Consider the following 23,580-nt stretch of genomic DNA (forward strand, 5'->3'; position numbering starts at 1 on the left):
GACTTCTGCCTGTCTCAGGAAACTTACAATCTTGTTTGGATGTACCAGGATATCTAAGGCACCAAATTTGCAAGGAGTAATTAATTAGATATGTGACATGTCAACATAGGGGTATTAGAGATCACAGGAATGGACAAGCAATAGGAGCTGCCATACTTATGGCTGGTATCATATGAAATTATGGGATCTATCCAACAAGAATTCCTTCTCACTCTCCTTTCAGATTTGTTCATCTATTTCCTTCCCTAGGCTTTACTAACACATACATACTCACTATATATATGTATATATATATATATATATATATATATATATATATATATATACAGAGAGAGAGAGAGAGAGAGAGAGAGGGAGGGAGAGTGTATATATATATAGTATGTATATATACACACATATATGTATATACCTGCATATATACACACACACATATGCATATATATATACACACATACACACACATATGCATATGTCTGCATTTTACACACACTATCTCTTTATATCATATATTAGCATATGATATATAGACAGTCTCTCTGTCCTTTTGGTTCCATTTCTCATGATCTGCCCTGTATGATTTCTCTTCATTATTCATATGATCTGCTGCATATGATTTCTTTTCATTCCACATGCCAGGAAGCCACCCCTTCACTCATGCAAGCAGCTCTTTCCCTTCACAGGAAATTGTTCTTTAGCCACTTGAAACTACAGCAAAGTACTCAAGTGGCCTCCCCAGGAAACTATTTCCAATCTCCAAAACATTCAGGCACTCTCATTTGAAAGCTTTCTCTTTCCTTCTGTGTCTGTGTCTACGCGTTCTATTGATTCCAGACTATTCATCCAGTAAGCAGGGACAACATCTAATTATATTTTCCACTGAAACATTAGCATGCTATTAATGCTTAGCAAGTAAGAAAAATAATAATGTCCTTATATTTCCCAGGATTTTTTCACATCGGGACTTCATATGCAAAGAAAAAAAGAGAGAGAAAGAGAGAGAGAGAGAGATTTTTAAAGTATAGCATGGAAGGGTTCGATCAATTAGAAATATATTAGGCTTTTCTGTCCTCTTGTATGAAGATTCATCCTGTTAAATAGGGCATGCAACTATTAGGCATTAACCCATTTGCTTTTCTCTCCTACTTTGGAATACTAGCACAGTAGTTTCATGGCTAAAGTTGTATCAAAAGCTATTCTTTTCCTGAGCAACACACCTTGACCACCACCAGCTGATTGTCATTTAGAAATGCTGACTTATAATTTTATGCTCCCAGATGCTAAAGAGGCTAACAAGAGTCCAAACTCCCCATTTCTTCAAACACTAACCACTCTGTTCTATACATGCTGCTGCCTGCCCCTTCCCTAACACACTTTCCAGGTGAGCCTCTTCAATACTCCTTGGAGACCAGAGGTTTCTCGTTCCAGCAATCCCTAAACTAACCCATTTATTGAAGCCTAGATAAATCATGACAGTCCCCAACAAGTCTTTCTTGACCATACTAGCTCTTCATGATAACTCACTCTTTGGGACTTGGAATATGCAAAGATCTAAAAAGTTAGCTGCATGATGAAGCATACATCAGGAAGCCAAAAGGCCAAAAGAATTAACACTTTGTTTGTATCAAATGAAATCAGCAGCTCCACAGAAGCAGGCTGCAGGATTTTACAGATCACGTATACAGTATTCACACAGGTATTTGTGTCACATCTGCATTTTTTTCCTCTTAATGAAGTTGATGGACTTATTAAGGACAGAGACTATTTCTCATATAGGTTCAGAATCCCCCACAATAACTAACACTAATACTGTTGGACATTCAGAAAATGCACAGTGGATTCTCACTAATTTGCCCCCTAGGGAAACAGAGTATGATCAAGTTGAACTGGAGAGTGAAGTCAGGCTGAAACAATAAATCAGTCCTAGGGCACTGAGAGTAAGTGTGACAACACTCTCAGTGAATTGAGTGGGATTTTAATGTGAATAGAGACTCACTTTATATGCAATTTCAGCAAGGATGGGTGCAGAAGGAAGACAGAATCCAAATATCAGTTTTCAAATGGTCTTAGGGAGAATCTGATTGCATCTGGTAGCATAAAATTATAAGTCATTCTCTTAGAGATGAGGAAGTGACACTGAGGGAAGTGTCCCAACTGAACTAGAAGACATGGGTCAGGCATAGGTCTCCTCAGTCCTGACTGTGCTGTTTCCACAACCTTTGCAGCAAGAACACACAGTCAAGCTATTTCTTAGGGAAGGAAGAGCCCCACCTCTGCTGAGAAATGGGGAAGGAAGCATCACTCAGAGTTCTTGCTACATTTAAGGGAAATCCATTTAATGTTTCTGGATGATGTATTAATTGCAGATCTGTTGTAATTTCCATAAAGAAAATAAATTCTTTATTCCATCTATGGTACATTCAACAAATACTAACACATTCTCTAAATTATTGGATTATGCTACAAGGATACAGAATGTATCTTGAAAATTTGAAATCAAATAACTAAAATCTTAATTGAGCAAATAAGATATTTTTTTCTTTAGAAATGTTTGTCATTGCTTTCAGTATTCTGACATTACTATTCTAGTTCATATAACAACCAAGTACTGGAAAATACCATTAGTATATTTTTGTAACACAGCCATTCACTCTACAAATGCTAACTGAACACCTATAATGTGCAAGCACTGTCTCATCAGGAATTACAAAAGAGTAAATGAATAAAACTTTGTTTTGGTCCTTAGGAATTAAGAATTTGTTTTGGCCCTTAGGAATTTAGGTCTTTAAGAATTTGGTCCTTAAGTGATTACTTAAATCTAGAAAGATGATTAAAAACAAACATGAAAAGCCTAGAAAAGGACTAATAGAGGTGTATATATTTTCAGAGCAGGGATGAATTCCCCCAATTTTCAACTAGGGATTTCATATTTAATAAAACCTTATGTGTTTATAAAGCAATATCCACCAAAATTAGAAACTTCTTAATTTCAAAATAAATGGACTGATTCCCTCTTAGATAATTAAGTTCACATTCACTTCTTCCAATACTCGCTTCCCTCTAGACCAAAGAATATAGTCAGCCCTCTGGATCTGTTGTTTCTGAATCTATTGAATAGATTCAACTAAACACAGGTCAAAAGAACTTGGGGGTGTGGGAAGCCAGGAATTTCCAAAAAGCAAAACTTGAATTTGCTACAAGATGAAACTATGTTAAATCCATACAAACAATGATATATACAGGTATATATACTTACTTAAAGAAGCATACAGGAGCCAATGTATACATTTTATTGCAAGTATTACACTATTTTATATAAGGTACTTGAGCTTTGGCAGGTTCTGGTATCCACAGGGGGCCCTGTAAAACAATCTCCTGTGGACACTGAGGGAAACTGTATTAATGTTTGTTCATGCTGACTTTAAAAGTTTTCTCCAAAGAGCAAGTTTTATTTGGCTTCATCAAAATGGTTCTGCAAAGGACTTAATAATGGCTAATAACATAATTTGCATATTTAGAACACTTTCCACCTTCTAAAAATTTCTATTTCAATAGGTCTCATTTAGTCACCACAAAACCCTGAGGAGAAAGCACAGTTATTATCTTTCTCTCTGTGTGTTTATGTGTGTGTGTGTGTATGTGTTATTGTTGTTTTCATGGTATACAGAAGAATCTGAGATCCATAGGAGTCTTGTGAATGACAGTGACAACCAGCATTTGACAGAATCATCACACAAAAAGAAAATTGCCCTCCAATCTAAAATTACTTACAAGCTGTTACACTTGAAAACTCACGTTCCCATTGTATATGGACTCTGAAAGACAGAATACACCCTGCAGCACTCAGCATCCTGAGACCCCCCAGATTCTCCACCCATAGTACCTCATTCCTGCCTGAGACACAAACAATCTCTCTTCTTTTCCCAATAAAGGATCAAAAAGCAGCTGTCATTTCTTCCATCCTAAAGAGCCAAAGCCCCTGTATTATGCCTTTTAAGAGTATCTGGGCTTTCCAACTTTGTTATAAATCTGCAGGAGATGTCTTCATTTTGAGCCACATATTTAGGACATTAGTTACCAAGTGGAAGAAATTTGAGGGCATGAAGTGGGCTTCACTCCCACTAACACCTTCCTCTGCCCTGCTTCCCTCTAGTGATTAACAAAAGCCTTTGAGCTTATCTTCAGGGTCACTAGTGGAAAGAGGAGAGGGAAATAATGCACCCTGCTGCATATCCCTGGACAGAACATCAAGGATGCGCAATGACAGATAAAACAAGTAGAGAAAGCCCACAGAATCTCTAGGAGATGATATGACCATGAAAGAGAGAGAGAGAAGGAAAGAAATCAATCAATCAATCAAGGAAGCAGCTATGGTCTGAGAATGATGTCCCTAACCCATTACTCCCCACCCCATATAGACAAGTTTGGTCCATCACAGCCTGACCTTATAGGCTCACACCCTGTGGTTCTGAAAATCCACCTCAAGTGCAGAAGGGAGTATGACTCTGAGGCCTGAGTGGGTAAAGCTGTCCTTACCTCGTAATGGGCCACGCGCTGAGATTCGGATATCAGTTGTGCACTGCACACCTTGCAGTAACTGTCTGTAAATAAATCCTGATCGATATCGGAGGACTTCATCAGGCTAAAGGAAATCAATAGAAAAGAGAAGAAAAGTGAGTTCACTGCTTTGATGTTGATGCAGGACATTCTATATGTGTAGTATGGGTTTCTCCACACCTTGAAGTTACCTTATGGACGAACTATAATAAGAGTACAGTTTATACTCGTTTCATAAATTCCCAATAGGGTTGCTGGTACCTTAAAAAGTAATAATCTAGTTTTAGGTTTCCTGTTCAAACACACTGGGAATGTATTTAATGCTTAGTCAAGGATTTATGTGAGAGGGTATTTATATATGTGAGGTATATTAAGAAAATATTATAAATCATCCAACATAGGCAACAACAGAAAATAGCTCAAAGGAATTTTGTTATATCCACACACTAAAACAAGATATGACTCCCAAATCCAAATTCAAGTCAAATCCCTCTTTAAGATAATATTAATAATATAGAAAAAGGTTTATCATAAATAACAAAAAAGATTTACAATAAGTGTGAACAGCATTATACTGAATTTGTTTTTAAATACAGGTGCATGAAAAACATTCTAAGAAGTTCTAACAAAATTTTAATATTAGATATATTTCAGAGATTATAGATAAATATGCTTTTGAAATTGTCTTTATTTTAAACATTTCTACAATGCACCCTTCTTGCTTTTTAGTTGAGAAACACTTTGTTTCTTAGTCAACACCTTTATAAGTAACACAATATTTAATTTTGAGTTCAATAACTGCATTTATGAAATTAAAAATTACAGACTAACTATACCTTTCCTTGCAGCTTCGTACCTTGTTACATTAGGAGACTGATTTATGCTGACTTACACATTTAGGGGTGTTGAATGCTATCAAAGCCACCTTTACTAGTAATCCATACCACAACTGAACCCACATGGGTAAATAAACATATCCTCCAATTACAATCAAAATGCAGCCAAGGATCCCATGCTTGTGAAAGTGATCTGTCAGAACTGTCTTATAGCAGTGAAGGGTCATATTACCACACAGAAACATACACTAGTGCATCAGAGTGGCCACAAACTCCACCTCATTTCACCTCCTATCTGCCAGGCAAAAATTAAGGTCTGTGCCAGACAGCAAGAGAGAGGCAAGAGAACCCTAGACAGCAGTAATGTGGCATGCACACTGGCATTCTCATTCCAGTGCTTTGTCACACCTATAGGACTGTCCAAGATTGCATTGCTGGCTACTGGAATGGGAGGAAACACTGCCTCTCTTGCATGATTCCACTTTCCATATATCAACTACATTCCAGGTCTAATGCTACCAGGTGATGTTTTGTGAGTCACTCAACTGTCCATGCCTCAGTTTTCCAACACAAAAATCAAGATAATAATAGTTTCCATGCCTCCTTAGAAATTGCAGTGAAGATCAAAGACAGAAATATGTAAGAAGGCACTATATAAATTCTAAAATTCTCTGAATTTGTAAGAAATCATTATTACATTTTTAATGACAATCATAATGTTGGTAAAATATTGACGAAGACCTAAGCAATGCAACCCAATGAAGAACTATGGTCCAGTTAAAGTGATTTTTAAAACCCTCTAAATAGCTAAGCCATGTAAGTTCAGTATCTATCTGCAATAAAAGGCTGTTTTCCTCAACAACTGAGAACTCTCTTTCTTTCTATGACTTCATTATAATGTTCCATGCATAGGGCTTTTGTTTTCCAAAAGTCAAAAAGATTTAGTTTCTGCTCCTGAAAGACAATAGTAAGTACTTCTGTTTTTTCAATACTCAGAGCAACCAATAATCATGCCAGATACTTAGAACCACTGAGTCTCACAGCTAATGTGGGCCTGTTATTTCTGGAAGCATCATTGTTGGCAGATGGCTCAGCTGGCCTAGAGTCCAGCACCTGCCATGCCTGAGGGTCACTACTCCCTCACAAGGCAACCTGTTCCAGAGAGGCTGGAAGTTCTAGCTGTTAGTTTTTTCTTAGGTTGAGTCAAAATATTTCCCACTGTAGCTTTCATGAATTCATCTTAGATTCATCACAGAATGATTCTATTCTCCCTTTTTCATGAGACATCTTCTCTCAAGTTTTCGAAGATGACTCTCTTCTCTCTATTCCCAAGTCCTGCTCTGTTTCATCATCTTTGTCTCTATTTCTCCACGGCTCATCTTCAAAAGCAGTATCTAGAAGACTCCAGAGAGGGACTACCTGGGGCAGAAGAGCACAGATCCAAATGACCGGCGAAACATCAATTGCCATTTGTTATGGTCTCTATTCACAGACCAGAATGAAAATGGAGAAGAGGAGTTTTGATGATGGGAAAATATAGTACAACATTTTGAAATGTCAAATGGGAAAAGAAAACTTAGGTGTATTTTTAAAACCAAGTTTCTATAAGTGGTTGTGTTTAAATATGATCATGTTCCCTGCTATTTCTAATAAAGAGGAGCATGAAGATAAATTCATGGGTGACCTGGTTAATAGGAATCTCCAAACTCCCTGTACACTCCTTCCTCATTATACAACCAACTGCAGAAATCAAACACTGTGAAAGGATATTCAAGGTACGCAATGGGCCGAGTGAGGCCCGTAGGAGTCTGTGTCTCGGTAAAGCAGCTGTGCTGCAGAAATAGCTTTAAAGGCAGAATATAAAATGTGTATACTAAAAAAAAAAAAAAAAAAATTCAAAGGCAGAGAAAAATATCATGGCTTTTTCCACAGTTTTATATAAGAATATTGATTTGAACAAGTCTATATGTAATAAAAAAGGCAATAAAGGCCCTTCTGAAACCTGAGACATGAATGAAATACTTGAGTAAGTTGAATTCTAGTGGGAGGCAATTAGTGGACAAGTGTCAGCCTAGTTTGTGCGTGAGACCTTCCTCCAGGAAGAGAACTCTCTGCATGTAGGTCGTTTTAGACAACCAGAGTCCGATTTATGACTCAAAGCCTGGAGTTCTCCAGGGAAGGTTGCCACTGGCTCCCCTCCTGTGGTTTGTTTGGAATAGGATTCTCAACCTCTCTGGTCTTCAGCATAGGAAAACTGGTAAGAAAAAGGAAGGCAAAACACACAGTGCTTCTGTCCGTGGTCCTGACGAGTCCATGTCTTCACCAGCAGCTGGTCAGTCTACACTGTCCCGTCACGACCAATGTGTGGTAACCTTCACCTTGGGAACATGCTTACTGTGTAATGCCATAAGGTCTTGGGACATGCACATGGAGACAAGAGTAGCAAAAGGAAGGAGTCTAATTTCCTGAGTCTGAACTTGATATGCAAAAAATGCTTCCTCATTGTTGTCCAACTCCAGAACATTCCAAAGCAACCGTGGATGGCTGGGGATATACCTCAGTTGGTAGAGTGCTTGTCTTGAATGTACAAGGCCCTAAATTCAATCCCCAGCAACACAAAAAAAAAGCAACCATGGAGGACTTGAGTAACCTCTATGGTGCTCTTCAGAATTCACAGAGGACAGTGCCACCTATAATTTAGTCAGGAGGTCTAGACCAGAGTGGAGACTATATTAGAGTCTGATCAGATTCTCTTTTTCTGTCCCAGGGGTTTATACTTCAATATATCCATTTATGTGAGTAGCAGTGACAGTGTAAAAGTCAAATGTGCACCTAGATACAATAAATAAAGGAAATATAGAGGGCGAGAACTATTTATTCCATAATGGTTACTAAGAATCTATTATGATTAAGGTACAGGGATAATAGAAGGCACAGCTGGACTCCAACTTTTCATGGGCTTGTAAATCACACACACACACACACACACACACACACACACACACACACACACACACCTAAGATACAGTGTTTTAGTCAGCTTTTTATTGCTGTGACTAAAGGACCCAGACAGAACAACTGTAGAGGAGGAACAGATTATATTTAAGGGCTCATGGTTTCAGAGGTCTCAATCCATAGACGGCAGGCTCTGTTTTGGGGGGCTTGAGGTGAAGCAGAACATCATGGCAGAATAGTGTGGTGGAGGGAAGCAGCTCACATGATGATAAGGAAACAGAGACTTCACTCTCCAGGTACAAAATACATACCCCATACTCCCACCCCATGAACCGTTTCCTCCAGCTACACCCCACCTGCCTCCAATACCACGCAATTAATCCCACCAGGGATTAATTCACTGATTAGATTAAGACTAGAACCCAATCATTTCTCCTCCAAACCTTCTTGCATTGTCTCACAAGTGAGCTTTTGGGGGACACCACATCTAAACCATAACAGCTAGTGTAATTTAACAGGTGAAAAGTGCTAGAAAATTGGAGAAGGAAGGGATTATTAAGGACTCTTCCTGTCTGTTGTATAAGAGTTGAAAATTTGAGGATAGGTAAGATTAGAAGGGAGGGAAATGGGTTTCAACTCAGAAGCTAATTCTCTTCTATGGCACAGAAAAAAAAAATCTTACTACCAAGCATAAGAAGCCATACAAGAAGGGCAGTGGGAGAGCTAGTTTGGGATAAAATACAACCTAAGGGGGAGAGAGAATGAAAAAAATCACAAGACCAATATGGAGGAAGGAGAGACTAGGGGAGAAGAGCCAGATCCTAAATGATTCTAATACATAACCTATGGCCTTTTTCAGGGTTCTCACTTTCCTCTTAGCTCCTCAAGAGAAACCTGGGGCTTGATCGAAAAGAGTAATGTTCTTCATTCTTTTCCATTTCTGGTGTGAAAATAACTTTGAACCAGAGGATCTCAAAACCCATGCAGGGCTCTTCAGAGGACAAACACATTAATTCCCATCCAGGTCTGGTTGCTTACCAACTAGGTGGTTCGGCAAATCTCATTCCCTCTCTGAGTTTTGGTTCCCTGGTTTGTGAAATGGGTTAAAAGTCCTCACAAGGTTATTGTGAGGATTAGACATGATGTACGTGAAGCATCAAACAGACGGTGGCATATGGCAGATACTCAAGAAGCCAATATTACAACCATTCCACCATTATTAGTAATATTATTAATTTCACTTTATCATTCTTATTTTCAGAAGGATGCTGTAAATATTTAAGAAGAGAAATAAATAGAACCATATTGGAGGCTAAGAGAGAAGATAACAGAGCCGGTGTACTGAAATCATAGCTTTTATTGCTATTATAGTCTTTTGTATTAACAATGTAATCCTCAGAAGCGGCCTGTTTCCACTGAAATGCAGCTGGCAATGCCTCCTGCCAGCTGATACGCATGCCTTGTGCCTGTGAAGACCCAGCACTTCATAAAATGCTTAAAATCTATTTTTGTTTTCAGAAGGTGCTTATATGAGCAGAATTTGACAAAAACCTTTGTCCCACCCTCTACCCCCCACCATTAGTGCTCATATCCCTGAGACCTGCACCCCAAGGGCACACAGGAGAAGCATATGTCATCCAAGTTTGACAGAGGCCCATGCATTATAGCAATGTGAGCACACAGTCACTCATGCTTCCCGAGTAGAATCTCCACTATCCCTGTCCCTAGTGGGGAGAAGACCCTGGCTTAGGGACCCTGCTGAGTGGGCCTTTGTCACAGGCTGGGACAACATTTTTTCACTTGGAAGTTCATCCAGGAGCTCTAATAACCTGCCTTCCACCCATTCTCTCCCCTCATTATCCCTTTAGGGATAGGATTGAAAACTCATGTTATCCTCAACCAGAGTTCCTTTTGCCATTAGAACAGGTTTTCTGAATTTCCCAATGATCACTCATTGTGACAATGTGAGCTCTTCAGTATCAGGTTTGTGTATCCTCTCAAGATGGCCTCAGAAGCAAAAATTCCTGACCTGCAAGGCATGAAGACTTTTCTTAAGTGCTGCCTGAGCCAGTCTCTGTGCTAAGGGCCTTATTATATACATCATCTGGTTTAATTCCCTCAGTGAGGTGTACAGAAACACCAATCTCTTCTCTACATGACAAGACTAAGGTGTAAGAGCTGAGTTATTTGCCCAAAGGTCATTCAACTTCTATGTGGTTGTCAGTTTTTAAAGCCAGGGCTGAGTTGTATGCAAACAGGTTTAACCTCTGCCCTGGGCTGCCTTCCTCAGTGACAGGCAGGCCATCAGTCTGTTTTCTACCACCTCCATCTAGGGACACTAAAAACTACTTAAAATGAAAGTCAAGAGTAGACATCCTACATAGAATAGGCTGGGGCCAGAAACGCCTGACTGTCTAGGTGAACCCTTGGATTCTGATCTCAGTGCCCAGACTACCCTCACTTGTGTGTGACTGAACCAAGCTGGAACCCACCAACATCTTCCTGAACATTCTGCTTCTGCTTGCATTTCCATAAAGATTGGACTTCTGCAAGCTGACCACTCTCATATTAGATACTTACTGCTATCCTTCCACATGGGCCAACACTCCAAGAAGTCTCTGCACTCCCTGATCAGGCCAGCCCACCTCTTGTTCCATCTGGGACCTTCCACTACATACCACATGCCCAACACCAAATAGTTGTCCCAGAACCCTCCTCATCATTGACACATAAAAAGGTAGACAAAGTGTGAAATATGATATATCAAGAACTATGTAATGTTTTGAACAACCAACAATAAAAATTTTTTTAAAAGGTAGACTAAAAATATCACTAATTTAAATGATTATAAATGTGAAATAGATGTGAAGCATTTCACTGCTCTTTAAATTTAGCCATATCTTAAAATTATTAATATCCAAAAGGCTTTTGAAATAATTTCCGCTTTGATTTATTGGAGAGGATAAAACTGCTTGGAAAGGAGGTAAACATAGAAAGAGGGCTGGTCCATCTTTAGCACCTAACAAATAAGCCTTAGTCTGCTCCTTTGTTTTCCTTTTGAGCTTTTTATTCCCTGAACCCTGGAGCATCTTTTAGTGCTTTCATGATTATGGCCTAATTTTTGCTCCTTTCCCCTTTTGGGTTCCTGCCACTATCTTTTCAAGGCAAGTAAAAAATTCTTCCTTGCTCAGAACAAAAATTCTTCCTTGCTCCCACACAACAAAAGGAGAAAGATTTTGGAGGCAAACAGGTGGCTTCAGAATACAGCTCTGTGCTGCCCACCTACAGCCTCCACTCATGCCCAATCGCCTGAGTAGATGGGCCGGAAACAGGACCTGCTCAGGCCCCTTCACAACTCCCTCCAAGTGAAGGTGGGTAAAACAAGCTGGTTGCCGTGGCAGCAGACCAAGCAGAAAAAAATAACTATGGAAAGTACTCAAGAAATGAAAGCATATTGGTCTTCTTTAAAATCAGGCCAGAGAAAGGGGGCAAGTACACACAAGGATGTCTGGACCTGGACTCAGTGCTGTGGATACCAGCACACACACAGGTCAACAAACAGGGGAATCCTCCATGCCGTGGCTGAAAGCAGAGTGAGGGGTAAGTACATAACCAGCTTAAAGAACCTATTTGTTTCCATTTCTCGGGATGGGAGCCTTTTTTCTGGTCTGGTTCTGCCTCCCCTATTCCTGAAGTTGCTCAGATGAAGGAATTTGGCAGTGCAGGCCCCTCACCATACATCACCCAGATGCAGGTGCAAGCTCTGCTTTCTAGCCTGAGCTTTGTTTAAAGAGAAAGAGAGAAAGACACTCCCCACACCACTCCCTTCCCTTGCTTGGCATTGCCAGGAGCTGCAGAGCTGACTCACACCACTTGAATAATTGCCTTTTAATGGCACCATTTTCTTCACTTGTAAAACCAGGCCTGTGATTCCTGACTCAGAAGCATTTGCCACTGCTGGGCACACACACATCATCCTCAGCCCTAGGGTAGGGGAATCATATCTGTCAGTCTTGCTCACATATGGCACAGGCTGGCCTGGTGGCATCTGGAAAGGAGGGCAGCAAACATAGCGCCAGCTCACAGGAGGACACTCTGGGCCAACCTCTTTGGGCATACATATGTGCCTGGTTCCTTGCCACCTCTCCACTCTCTGGTCTCTTGTCCTTTGTCTGAATGAGCAACTCTGAATCATAGATCCCAGATGGCATGAATAGAGATGGTACTGACCAGCCCAGCCCAAGGCTTCAGACTTTCTATGTAATTCTGTATAGATTCCTCTGATATTCTATAGCACTCACCAAAAGGCCTCTGCCTAAGAAATTACACATCCTCACTTTGATTCCTGCTTTATTCATTAAATGGATTTTTATCAAGTGATTACTTTGTGCCTGGTGCTGATCTGAGCATGGGATGTACAGCCGTTAACAAACTTACAAAGTCCTGATCTCATGGAGGAGGTTCACATACTGGGATCCAGTAAACTTCCGTTCTACATAAACACGGACAGGATTCCCCTCTCCTTCACATAAATAAAATATTCACACCAACTGGAACATGTGGCTTTGGCACTCCCACAAATGTCAGTCACATCATTCCAGAATCTCTTCTTGCTCCCTAGGTTCTGGCTAAGATTCCAATACTGGATCTTTGCCTTCCCCTATCAGTAAGACTGGGGATGCAAGTCCCAAAGGCAAGCAGGGCTAGCAGAAAATCCAAAAGATGAAAACCATTCCATCTGAATTTCCTAAAGGTCTTTTCAGCATCAGCTTTGGGGAGATCCTGAGGGGTCTGACAGTAACAAGCCTGACAGCACCCAGCTGTCTGGGTCTAGGCAGAGTGATGGGCTGCTGTCTCAAGGAAAGCACCCTTCACATCTGTAGGACACTATTGGATAAACTCAAGCACCTTCGCCAATCACAGTGGAGAAGAGTCATAAGCTATCTCTTTTTGCAGTTTCAGGGAGGGAATGAAGGTGGGGGGTAGAGATCTTGAATTTTCAATTGGGTTACCACTTGGAGTCAGAGCAAAACAGAGCCCACATTACAGGAAGAAAGCCAGAGGAAGAGAAAAACAAAACAAAACAAAACAACAACAACAAAAAAAAAATCACTAACCCACAAAGAGAAAGAAGGGAGGGAAGGAGAAAATATGAGGAGTAAAACATGCTTCTTATGTTTTCTGTCTCTCATTTCATCAAACTAAAAGGGCTGTGCACCCAGGCGGAAAAGCCACTCACATTTTACAGAATAGGCTCCCACTCTCCCCCAGTCAGAATCAGAAAACTAACGTGGATTCCTCACTTTGCAATGCATTAGCCACCTGAATAAAGCAGGTGTATGCTCAAGATAGGTAGAGCTTCCTAACAAGCTGAAAGACCATACAATCTTCTTTTTAACAGTGGATGCAAGCCTTCAAAAATGCAGTTTATAAATAAGTATTCCATTACTGTAACTTGTTTACATGATTTATCTTCACAAGACTGCCCCTACTGAACCAGACAGATTGAGGGCAGATTTAAATGCAGCTATCACATCTAGGGCTTGAGTAGGCACAGTTCTACACCTGTGTCCAATGCAGAGGGAGGCACAGAAAAGACAGACCAAGCTGCTGCAGGGAAAACTATTACTTTTATTTGAGTCCATACTCTGAGGCTGCTGCATGGGCTGTCAGTCAACCAGCAGACATTTCCAGCTCCCTTCTTTATCACCACACACTAATTTGACATGGCTTCTCCAGAGAATCCAAACTGCTGGGTTCTAATTTGTCTACTGACCTTCCTAAAATCAGAAAACTTGGAGTGGCATCCTGGAGTGGCTAAAGTGCAAGATTCAGGAATTAAAACATTGCAAGTGTAAGGGAAGGGACTACCTATTAATGAATTGAAAAATGATTGTTTGCAAGTCTTTGTTTCCATGAAATCCTTCAACCAGAACCTCATTTGGTTTGAGATCTTGTGACACTTCCTGCTTGGGGGTACAGCGAGAAGTGGTAAAAGTAATGAAGGACTTCAGCTACCATGGAATAATAAGACTGCGAAGTTTATTGTATACCTATTATGCTTATTAGTCAGCAATGAGGAGATTAGTGACAATTAGAATTTCTGGCTATTTAAGTGTTGGGGAAGGTCTGGACACAAGATCTTTTATAAATTTTTGAGAGGACAATAATTTAAAAGTGAACCATAATCTTACCAAAATGAACAACCCAGCAACCACATTCCTAGTTTCAGGCATGAAAAAAAAAACTCTTGTTCATGCACAACATGAGGCATGTGAAGGAAGATAATGGTAGCATTATTCAAATAGAAAAACCTGCAATCAGCCTGCATCCACAGCTACAGGAGAGTGAATGAATAAATTGAGGTAAAGTCACAACATGAATGAAGCACAACAACACACCGGAGTGTGACTGATCACAGAAAACTAATATTCACATGAGAAAAGCAAGTGCAAATAGCATGTCTATAAGTCTTTGTTATAAAGTCAGAACAATTACAATAAAAAGTATATACATCTTGGGGAAACAGATAAAATACAACCATAAAACTGTCAAACTGTGAGGACAGAATTCAGGGTGATGACTATCTCGGGTGGGGAAAGCAGAAGGATGAGAGAGAACCCCATGTCTAGAAGTAAGTTGCTGCTCACTGTGTTATTAAAGATGGTAAATGATGAGAGATGATTGATTGATAGATGACAGAGAGAGACACTGTTTGTCATGGTTTGAACAGGAAGTATCCCCTAAGAGCACATGTATGTGACAATGCAGGAATGTTCAGAGATGAAATGATTGGATTATGAGAGCTGTGGCCTAATCAGTGGACTAATCCATTTGATGGATTAATTTGAAAAGACTACTGTACTGGATGGTAACTGTAGGCTGGTAAGGTGTGGCTGGATGAAGGTCACTGAGGGCCTTTGGAGTTTATAGTTTGATCCTAGTACATCTCTCTTTTCTCTCCACCTTTCTCTCTCTCTCTCTCTCTCTCTCTCTCTCTCTCTCTCTCTCTCTCTCTCTCTCTCTCTCTCCTGAATGCTACATGCTGAGCAGCTCTCTCCCACCATGCCCTTCTGCTGTAAAGTTCTGCTTCTCCTTGGGCTCAGAATAATAGAGTCAGCCCACCATGGACCTGAACCTTTTAAACCTTGGGTCCAAAATAAACTTCTCCTCCTCTAAGTTGTTCTTGCCAGGTATTCTGGTCACAGAGACGAAAAGCTGACTAACACACCACACAGGTACCAATCACGAGATGATTTTCGAGAAATGAATCCTTCACCCTCTCTATCTCAGAGATGCAGGATACAGGGTTTTGTTAATTTTTTTTTCTTTCCCCCATCACAAAAGAGTAGACTGGATGTCTCAACCTCCCTAGCAGTTGGTGTGGCATATAACTGGCTTTTGGCCAATGGATTACAGGCCTAGCCCTTAAAATCTGCTGCGTGATATTGCCTGCTCTCTCTCTTCTGCAGACTGGACACCACTGAAACTAGTCAAACTTGGAAGCCAAAATGTTGAAGCTGTCATACTCTCTGAAAATCTCAATCCCTGAACATGGAGGAGAGTCCTATGTCCCCACTCTTGGTGTCCACTAACTTTATATGACTGAGAAATAAACTCAATACCAAGCCACTCTGATTCCATATTTTACCAAGCATTATCTTAACTAACTCAATTTGAATATAAGTAGCTTGACATGACTGGAGAAAATTACACAGAAGGGCACTTTTTACCTAGTTAAACCTCTTAGGTGCTTTCTGGGGGAGTTGGAGAAAGCCAGAGACTTTCAAGGGTCTTAAACTCCAGAGATTAGACTCCTACACTTGCCTCTTTAACTCTGTGCTCTGGGAAATAGCACTAAACAGCCCAGACCTCACAGAAACTGTTTATTCAGGCAGAAGCAATCTACTCTTCATTTGAACACAGTATAAGTTATGGGGTCTAAAATGAAATCATTTATGAAAATAGATGGAGGCGTCATTTTAGCACAGACCTGCATAATGGTGAATTGACTAGGAGTAAGTTTCTAGGTTCCCATGGTACCTTCCAGGAAGGCTGCTCTCTTTCTCTCTTGTTTTGAACAGATTGGTCCTACTCAGCCCCTGGCATGATGGTGCTGGTGTCTTGTGAAATCTGCTTTGCCATCTTGTGAGGGGGCAAACGAAGCAGATGGTGGTGACCCCCGGGATGCCAGGTAATGAGCAAGTGCCTCACATCAGAGTATCCGGGTCTTGTCACCCAGCCAGAAGTGACAGCTCGGCCGTCTGGCAACAGCCCTGATGTTGGGGAGGAGGCACGTGTCTCACCATCCTGTTCTTAATGTAGTTACACTTTCGAGTTCTTTCCCCAAGTCAATTATTCTCTGCTTTTCAGCGGAGGTGGGCCGGGGTGGGGAAAGGTTTCCAGGAAAGGAGATTGTATTCATGTGGATTATCATCTGGCTGAGCAGGTTTTAGGTTTGGGGGAAAGAATGGGCACATAGATATGGGCTAGGCAATGCTCTTCCCCTGCCCCTGCTCCTTCTCCCCGTCATTGTGCTCTGGTTCTTCACTGGCCTCCTCCTGGACAGGGAATAGCCAGCACCCCCAACCCATCCTGCCCACCTACCAATGCCAGACTGATCTTCAGTCAAAGCTGCCAATCCTGCTGGCCTCTTCCCCTGTCTGCACTTGCTAGGAGGGAAGGTGGAGCTTCTCTGAGGAAGAAAAGACCAGTGTCATGGAAGAGCTGGCAAGGAAACCGAGAACATGTGGGTTGGCAGGGGAAGAAGGAATGAAAGGTGAAGCAGGGCAAAAGGGAAGGAGACCCTGGCAAGCTGGAGTGGAACAGAGCGGAGAGAGAATGAGGTCACATCCCACGACGGAGACAGAAATTAAAAACATCACAACACCAGACAGGGCCTTAGGATTTGTCCAGCCTAATCCTTTTACATTCACACAGTGTGCAGAAAAAAACCACTCCGAGGAGGATGGGACTTATCCACATTCTCCCTGTAGGTAAAAGGGAAAATAGGAAGACCTAACTCCTAAAACAACATTCCTTCCTTACAACTTACTGCCTCGTCCAAAATACTTACTCCTTGCGTTTTAGGGATCATTTGGGGCTTAGAGAAACAGAGATAACATTTTTAGCTTTGGGAAAATAAGACCCATGGAACTCTGACCAGTAGAGGACAATGATGCAGAGATACCTACCGAAGACCATCTTCCAGATCAGATCCAGAGAAGCTGGGGAGGAGCTGAGAGCAGGAGGAGCATCTGGGCTGGGGTGTGTGATATTTGTCTAGAAGAGTAAAGCCCAGATACCTCTGACATGTGAAGATGTCAGCGTGAGAGGAGGAAGTAAATTTAAGTACTGATTCCATCTAAAAACAGAGCACAAGCAATGAATTCTTATTGTAAGCAGTAATCCCTGTTCCTCACCAACCAAACATAGGAGGCCATTCTCTCAATTCAATGAGCTGTGACTTGCTTATTGACTGAGTGGCCAGGACCCACAATAAGATGAATACTCAGAACATCTCATGGTGGACAGGAAGATGCATAGCCCACGTGCCCATTCAAGAAAGAACTCCTTTCAGGGCTTGGTGGTACACACCTATAATCCCAGGAGTTTGGGGGTCTGAAGTTCAAAGCCAGGCAAGCTAGCAAGGCCCTAAGCAACTTAGAGAAACCCTGTCTCAAAATTTTAAAAATTTTAAAAAGGGTTGGGGATGTGGTTCAGCCTCTGAATTGAAGAGAGGGGGATATGGAGGGAAAGAGGGAAGAAAGAAGGAAGGAAGAAAAAGAAGGAGGGAGGAACAGAGGAACTACTGTCCTAGCTGATGGGATTGCAGTTAGTATTCATCCTTCAGCATTCAGCCCCTTCAGGAATGGCCTCCACTGCCCAGAGCTGCCTTACCCACAGTCACTCCCCTACCCCAGAAGCCCCACAGCCACTGTCTGATGATGCAAAGGTGGAAGGCCCAGCCTCTGCAGCTCAGCATGGGTTAATACCAACAGTCCATCTCAGCTCCAGAATCGAATTTAAGCTTAATCAAGGCTCCCATACCTGAAACCCAACCTCTCCCTCTGCTCACCCTCTCCTGTCCTGCTTCTCCCCTCCAGAGGCATCCCTCCAAGAACGCTCATCACACTCTGCAGAATCCATTTCCTGGAAAGCCCAACTGTGGTATGACTTCTTGCCTCCCTTCTTATGGAACGGACTTCACATGGCATTCCCACAGCAGACCCCATCACATTAGAAATTAACAATATGCTAAACCCTTTAGCCAGAGACTAGATCAATTCCCAAGCCCCAGAACTCCTCCAGGAGTTCACACACTTGTTCTTGGAGTAGCATTTATTCAATACGAGGTAAGGAATTGTTTGGGGTGATGCTGTATCCTGAGATAGGTTCTGTACTATTTAATAACATGCAAAAGAGAGAGGAGGGAGAGAAAAATATGCCAGCCCTGAATCCTAATTCCCATTCTTTTGATCTGAGTCCCCAGTGGAGTTACAGTTACTATCATACCATCTGACTCCAACTGATGCTTCTAAGTTCCATAATGTCAAATAAGTCATATTTCAGTAACACTTCCTACCCACTGCTAAAAATATTGTTTCTTCCCACACAACTATTCCTAATGAGATATTTCAAGCCACCTGGCACCCGGGGGAGTTCCTTGGCTAATTTTCTATGGATCCCCATGAAACAGAAACTGTACATAATAGAACCCTCCTGGAAGCTGGTGTCAGGGGGCCAAAAGAGCAACCTCACAGGTTATCTTGTCCTAAAGGAAGAGGTGTCCCTGAGAGATGTCATTTGATCCACAGTCAGCTGGACCCTACAGTGAAACTTAGTACAGTATAATGTGTTTTTCAGTGAATACAGCAAGAGAGGAGCTGGCCCCACTTGCTGGTTGACTTTCCCCTGGGACTTTGAGGGCTCTTACAGTTTCTGGTAAGAACCAGTTTGAATGCTGAACGACTGCTAACTCCTACTGAATGGAAATGCATTCTGCGGGGTTGCACTGCCGACCCTGAAGATGTGCCCTTCTCTCTCTCTCTCCTCCAAGTCTTCTAAAACATGAGGCTGTGTTTCTATCTTGGCGACTCAGCAATCCACAGGTGAGGGAGTCTTTCCCAGGGGAGTTTTTCCTCTAATCTCCCAAAGGCTGGGTCAGGACCCTTTTCTAGGTGCCTAGCTCTGTGTGTACACTTATGTCTTGTAAGGGTGTCGTCAGTTCATGCTTCACTTATTAACTGTGAGTCCCTTAGAGGCAGGAACTCTCTCTCTCCTCTCTGTAGCCAGTATCTGGCACCATTCTAAACACTTTAGCTGGATAATAATAAATGATAAAAATAAAAATAAAATAAAACCTAATGAAAATAATAAAAGGAAAAATAAAATGCACTGGTCAGGTCTTCTATGCCTAATAATACTTTCTATTCTTTGAGTTTTGTCCTGAAAAATGTTTTAGAAAGAGCCCAGAAGGCTGTCCTAAAGAGAATAACTCCAAAGGCACAAGAGGGCATATCTCTGGGCTCTCTGGTGCTGGGCCTTCCCTGGGAGAGCCCAGCATAATTCACCTGCAGACAGACACACACCAGTGCCCAGAGTCAAAGTAAGGGGTCTGGTCTCCAGTTAGAAAAGGATGTCTCTGTGACCAGGAGCAGGGTTGGAGGAGAGGTCAGTGTAAGGTCTTCCTTCTCCTACCATGAGAGGGTCTTACTGGGTCTTAGCCGGAACTGGAGGTAACATTAAGGGAAAGAAGCAAATGGGTTCTCTGAGGGGTAGCAGTGGCCGCAACATCTGGGACATGGAGTGATCTCACCAACTCTTCCCACCAAGAGTACCTCTGCTCTGAGATACACTACTCCATGGCCTTAGCTTAACCACACCCACCATTTAGACCACACCTGTGGTCCTGGGAAGATGCTACCAGATGCTCATCTCCATGGTGGACATTTTTACCAACTCTTAAAAGTTAAGTTGTGTTTTCTAAAAATAAAAAAGAAAACACCAAGTTGAATCCTACCTCCTAGAACTTGTAAATGTAATGGAAATAGGGTCCTTGTGGATATGATGATAATGAGGTACCCTCATAAGGAAAGGGAAATGTGAGCACTAGTACATGGGGGAGAAAGCCAAGTGATGACAGAGGCCATGACAGGAGTGATAAGTCAATTAGCCAAGGAATGCTGAGGACTGCCAGCCAGCAGGAAGAGACAAGGAAGGATCCTTTCCTAACAGCTTTCAGAGAAATCTCGGCCCTGTCATCACCTCGATTTTGGACAACTCACTTCCAAACCTTTCAGAGAATTTATTGATGTTAGGCCAAAGTAACCCAGGTATGACACTAATACACCAACCAACCATTTTATGCCACTTTCTAGAGTTCCACATAATGATTTTATTCAATCCTCACAACTATCCTGAAAAGTAGTTCTTGTAGCCATGGAGGTCTATGTGACATGCCCAAAGAAATGTCAGGGTAAGGCCCATGTGACTAGCATAAATAGGTCAGGGATTCAAACCCCCGTGTCTCCAACAGTTTTTCCAGAGTTTTAAAGTCAAAATGTTGTTTCAGCATTTGTTAAGGGTCTTCTAATCCTTATTAAAACATGTAAGTTGCCAGGCACAGTGGTGCATGCCTATAATCCCAGCAGCCTGGGAGGCTGAGACAGGAGGATCATGAGTTCAAGGCCAGCCTCAGCAACAGTGAGGCACTAAGCAACTCGGTGAGATCCTGTCTCTAAATAAAATAGAAAATAGGGCTGGGGATATGGCTCAGTGGTTGAGTGCCCCTGAGTTCAATCTCTGGTACAAAAAAAAAATTAAGCTATCTTCTTTCTATAATTTACAGTTCTGACAAAATCCCAGATCGCCCAGTCATGAAAGTCAAAGTCAGTTGCAGCTGCAGCCTGCCCAGCCTAGTCTCAGACCTGGTTGGAGTTGCTGCACCTGATTTTGGGGTCAGACAAAAGCAGTCTTTAAAAGTCTTCACCTGCCAGTGTCATAAAGGGAGTCCATAGCAACTAGACACTTATAATCACTTAATTCCACTTTAAATCTGTGCAAGAAGATGATAATAATTATGGAGTACTACTCTGACTAGTCCTTGGCTGATCTTCAATCAACCACAGTCCTACAGAATATTATAAACCCCCTCCAAAGTATGTGTAGACCGAAAATTCAAGCCCTGGGCAGAGACAAGACCAGGAAACAATTTAGGTTTCTTTCTCTGTCTCCCTTCTGCATTAAGTTGAACAGTTGCAACATGGCTCATTGCTAGGACCTTGATTCTAAATGCGAACCAGGCCCTTTATTTTATCCCAGTTCATGTTGTGTGACCCTCCAGTTACTGCTCAGGACCAGATTCCTTGACTGAGGTCCCAATGCACAATTGACCAAGTGCTGGTTGGATCAGAGGTGATATCTCCTGGACCCTGTGTCCAGCTCACTTCAAGGTGGAATTTGTATACTGGGAAATAGAACAGTACTAGGAAGGTACTGGAGACAGTGAGATCTTGCTTTTCCAGGGAGCAGAAGGCTTACCAAGGAGATGCACTCTCCCTCTACCTGCTGAACTAATCTCTCCTCTGATCTTTTCCAAGCAGCAGCTGCAAGCTCTAAATATTTCAGGCCCTTATCTCCAAGTCCTTGACATGCTCCCAGCCATCATCACCCACAATTGTTATTCCATAGAAGGGCATTATTTATTCAACAGGTGATGGATGGCTCTAGGTACTCAAGTGTCACACCAGCGACTGCTCCTTGTCTATTTGCTGGGAAATTTGTGTCTGTAAGTCATCAACACATCCTGGCAACATGAGAGGCTCACATGGAGACCACCCCAAGAACTGTCAGAGAAATGAAGACTGGCTAAATGGGTTTGAGACTAACTTTGATTTTTGGTTGGTTGGGCAATTTAGGGCATGATGAGAAAATAAATAAATCCAGCAGAGCAATGCACTAGTTTTTATGGTTTGAACCTTTCTTCTTTCCCTTACAGTTTGCAAGCTGAGTACAGAGTACATCCGGAAAACCTGAACTCATATAGTTAGAAATGGAACAATTTAGCAAAAGTCCAACCAATCGATTCTGAACATCTTCATTAGCCTTGTCTGGGGGACTCTGAAAAGTGCCCAAGGATTCCATCAGCAGACCTAAAAACTGAAGAATGATAGAAGAGGGTTAAAGGAGCTAAATGAAGTAACAGTTTATTGTGTGTGATGATTAATTTTATGTGTCAAATTAACTGGTTTAAGGGATACCCAGATAGCTGGTCAAACATTATTTTTAGTGTTTCCAGAAGAGAATACCATTTGTATTTGTAAACTGAGTTCAACAGATCTTCTAATCACCAATGTGGGTGGGATGTAATAGAATATAAAAAAAGCAGAGAAACGGTGAATTTCCTTTTTTTTCTCCTGGAACTGGGACATCTATCTTCTCCTACCCTGGCATGCTGGCACTTTAAGTTTTCAGGCCTTTAGATTTAAACTGAATGACACCACTACCTTCCTGTTCTCCAGTGTGAAAAGGGAAGACTGTAGGCCTTCTCTTGGACTCCATAATCTCAAAAGCCAATTACTGAAATAAATCTCCTTATATATGTAAAGTATATGTTTGGAATTTATTTTGTGCTACAGGGGATTGAAACTGGGGCATTCTGAACAAGTTACATCCCCATCCCTTTTTATTGTTTTTTTGTTTTTGTTTTTGTTTTTGAGACAGGGTCTCGCTAAATTGCCTAGGCTAGCCTTGAACTTGTCACCCTCCTGCCTCAGCCTCCCAAGTAGCTTGGATTATACACAAGCACCACCATCCCCAGTTATGTACAATATATGTACATATACATATCTCCATATATGTTTTGTTTGTGGGTTTTATATGTGTATATTTATGTATTTATACCTATGTACATGTATATATGTTTTTGTTCTCTTACGTCACATTAAACAGATGAAGAAACGGAGGCCTAGGAAAATGAAGTGACCTGCCAAAAGTCACAGTCTATGGCAGAGTCAGGGTAAGAACTAGGGCACCCATAGTATCAACGTGGGTGGCAACCACAAGGTTCTTCCAGGAAGGAAGGTGACCTCGGTGTCAAAGGCTGTACACACTCAAACATCTACGAGATGAAAGCAGATACTCGGTCCTCTGTCTCTTGGGAGATTCAGTCTGGGTTAACATGACTGCAGGGGCCCAGTGAGCTTCCAAGCAGAATATCAATCACCAATAAATC

The 23,580-nt window shown here is 41.6% G+C and overlaps 1 protein-coding gene across 1 annotated transcript in view; it reads right to left on the bottom strand.

Annotated features, from left to right (window-relative positions):
• Zmat4 (zinc finger matrin-type 4) overlaps positions 1-4,635 on the bottom strand; it is a 232,406-nt gene extending 227,771 nt beyond the window's left edge. Inside the window, exon 1 of the mRNA XM_077792724.1 lies at positions 4,534-4,635. Within this exon, the coding sequence (XP_077648850.1) occupies positions 4,534-4,635 (102 nt within the window). The remainder of the gene's footprint in view (positions 1-4,533) is intronic.
• Between the last annotated feature and the right edge of the window lie 18,945 nt (positions 4,636-23,580).

Source organism: Urocitellus parryii, chromosome 14 (assembly GCF_045843805.1).
Source record: "Urocitellus parryii isolate mUroPar1 chromosome 14, mUroPar1.hap1, whole genome shotgun sequence".
NCBI lineage: Eukaryota > Metazoa > Chordata > Mammalia > Rodentia > Sciuridae > Urocitellus > Urocitellus parryii.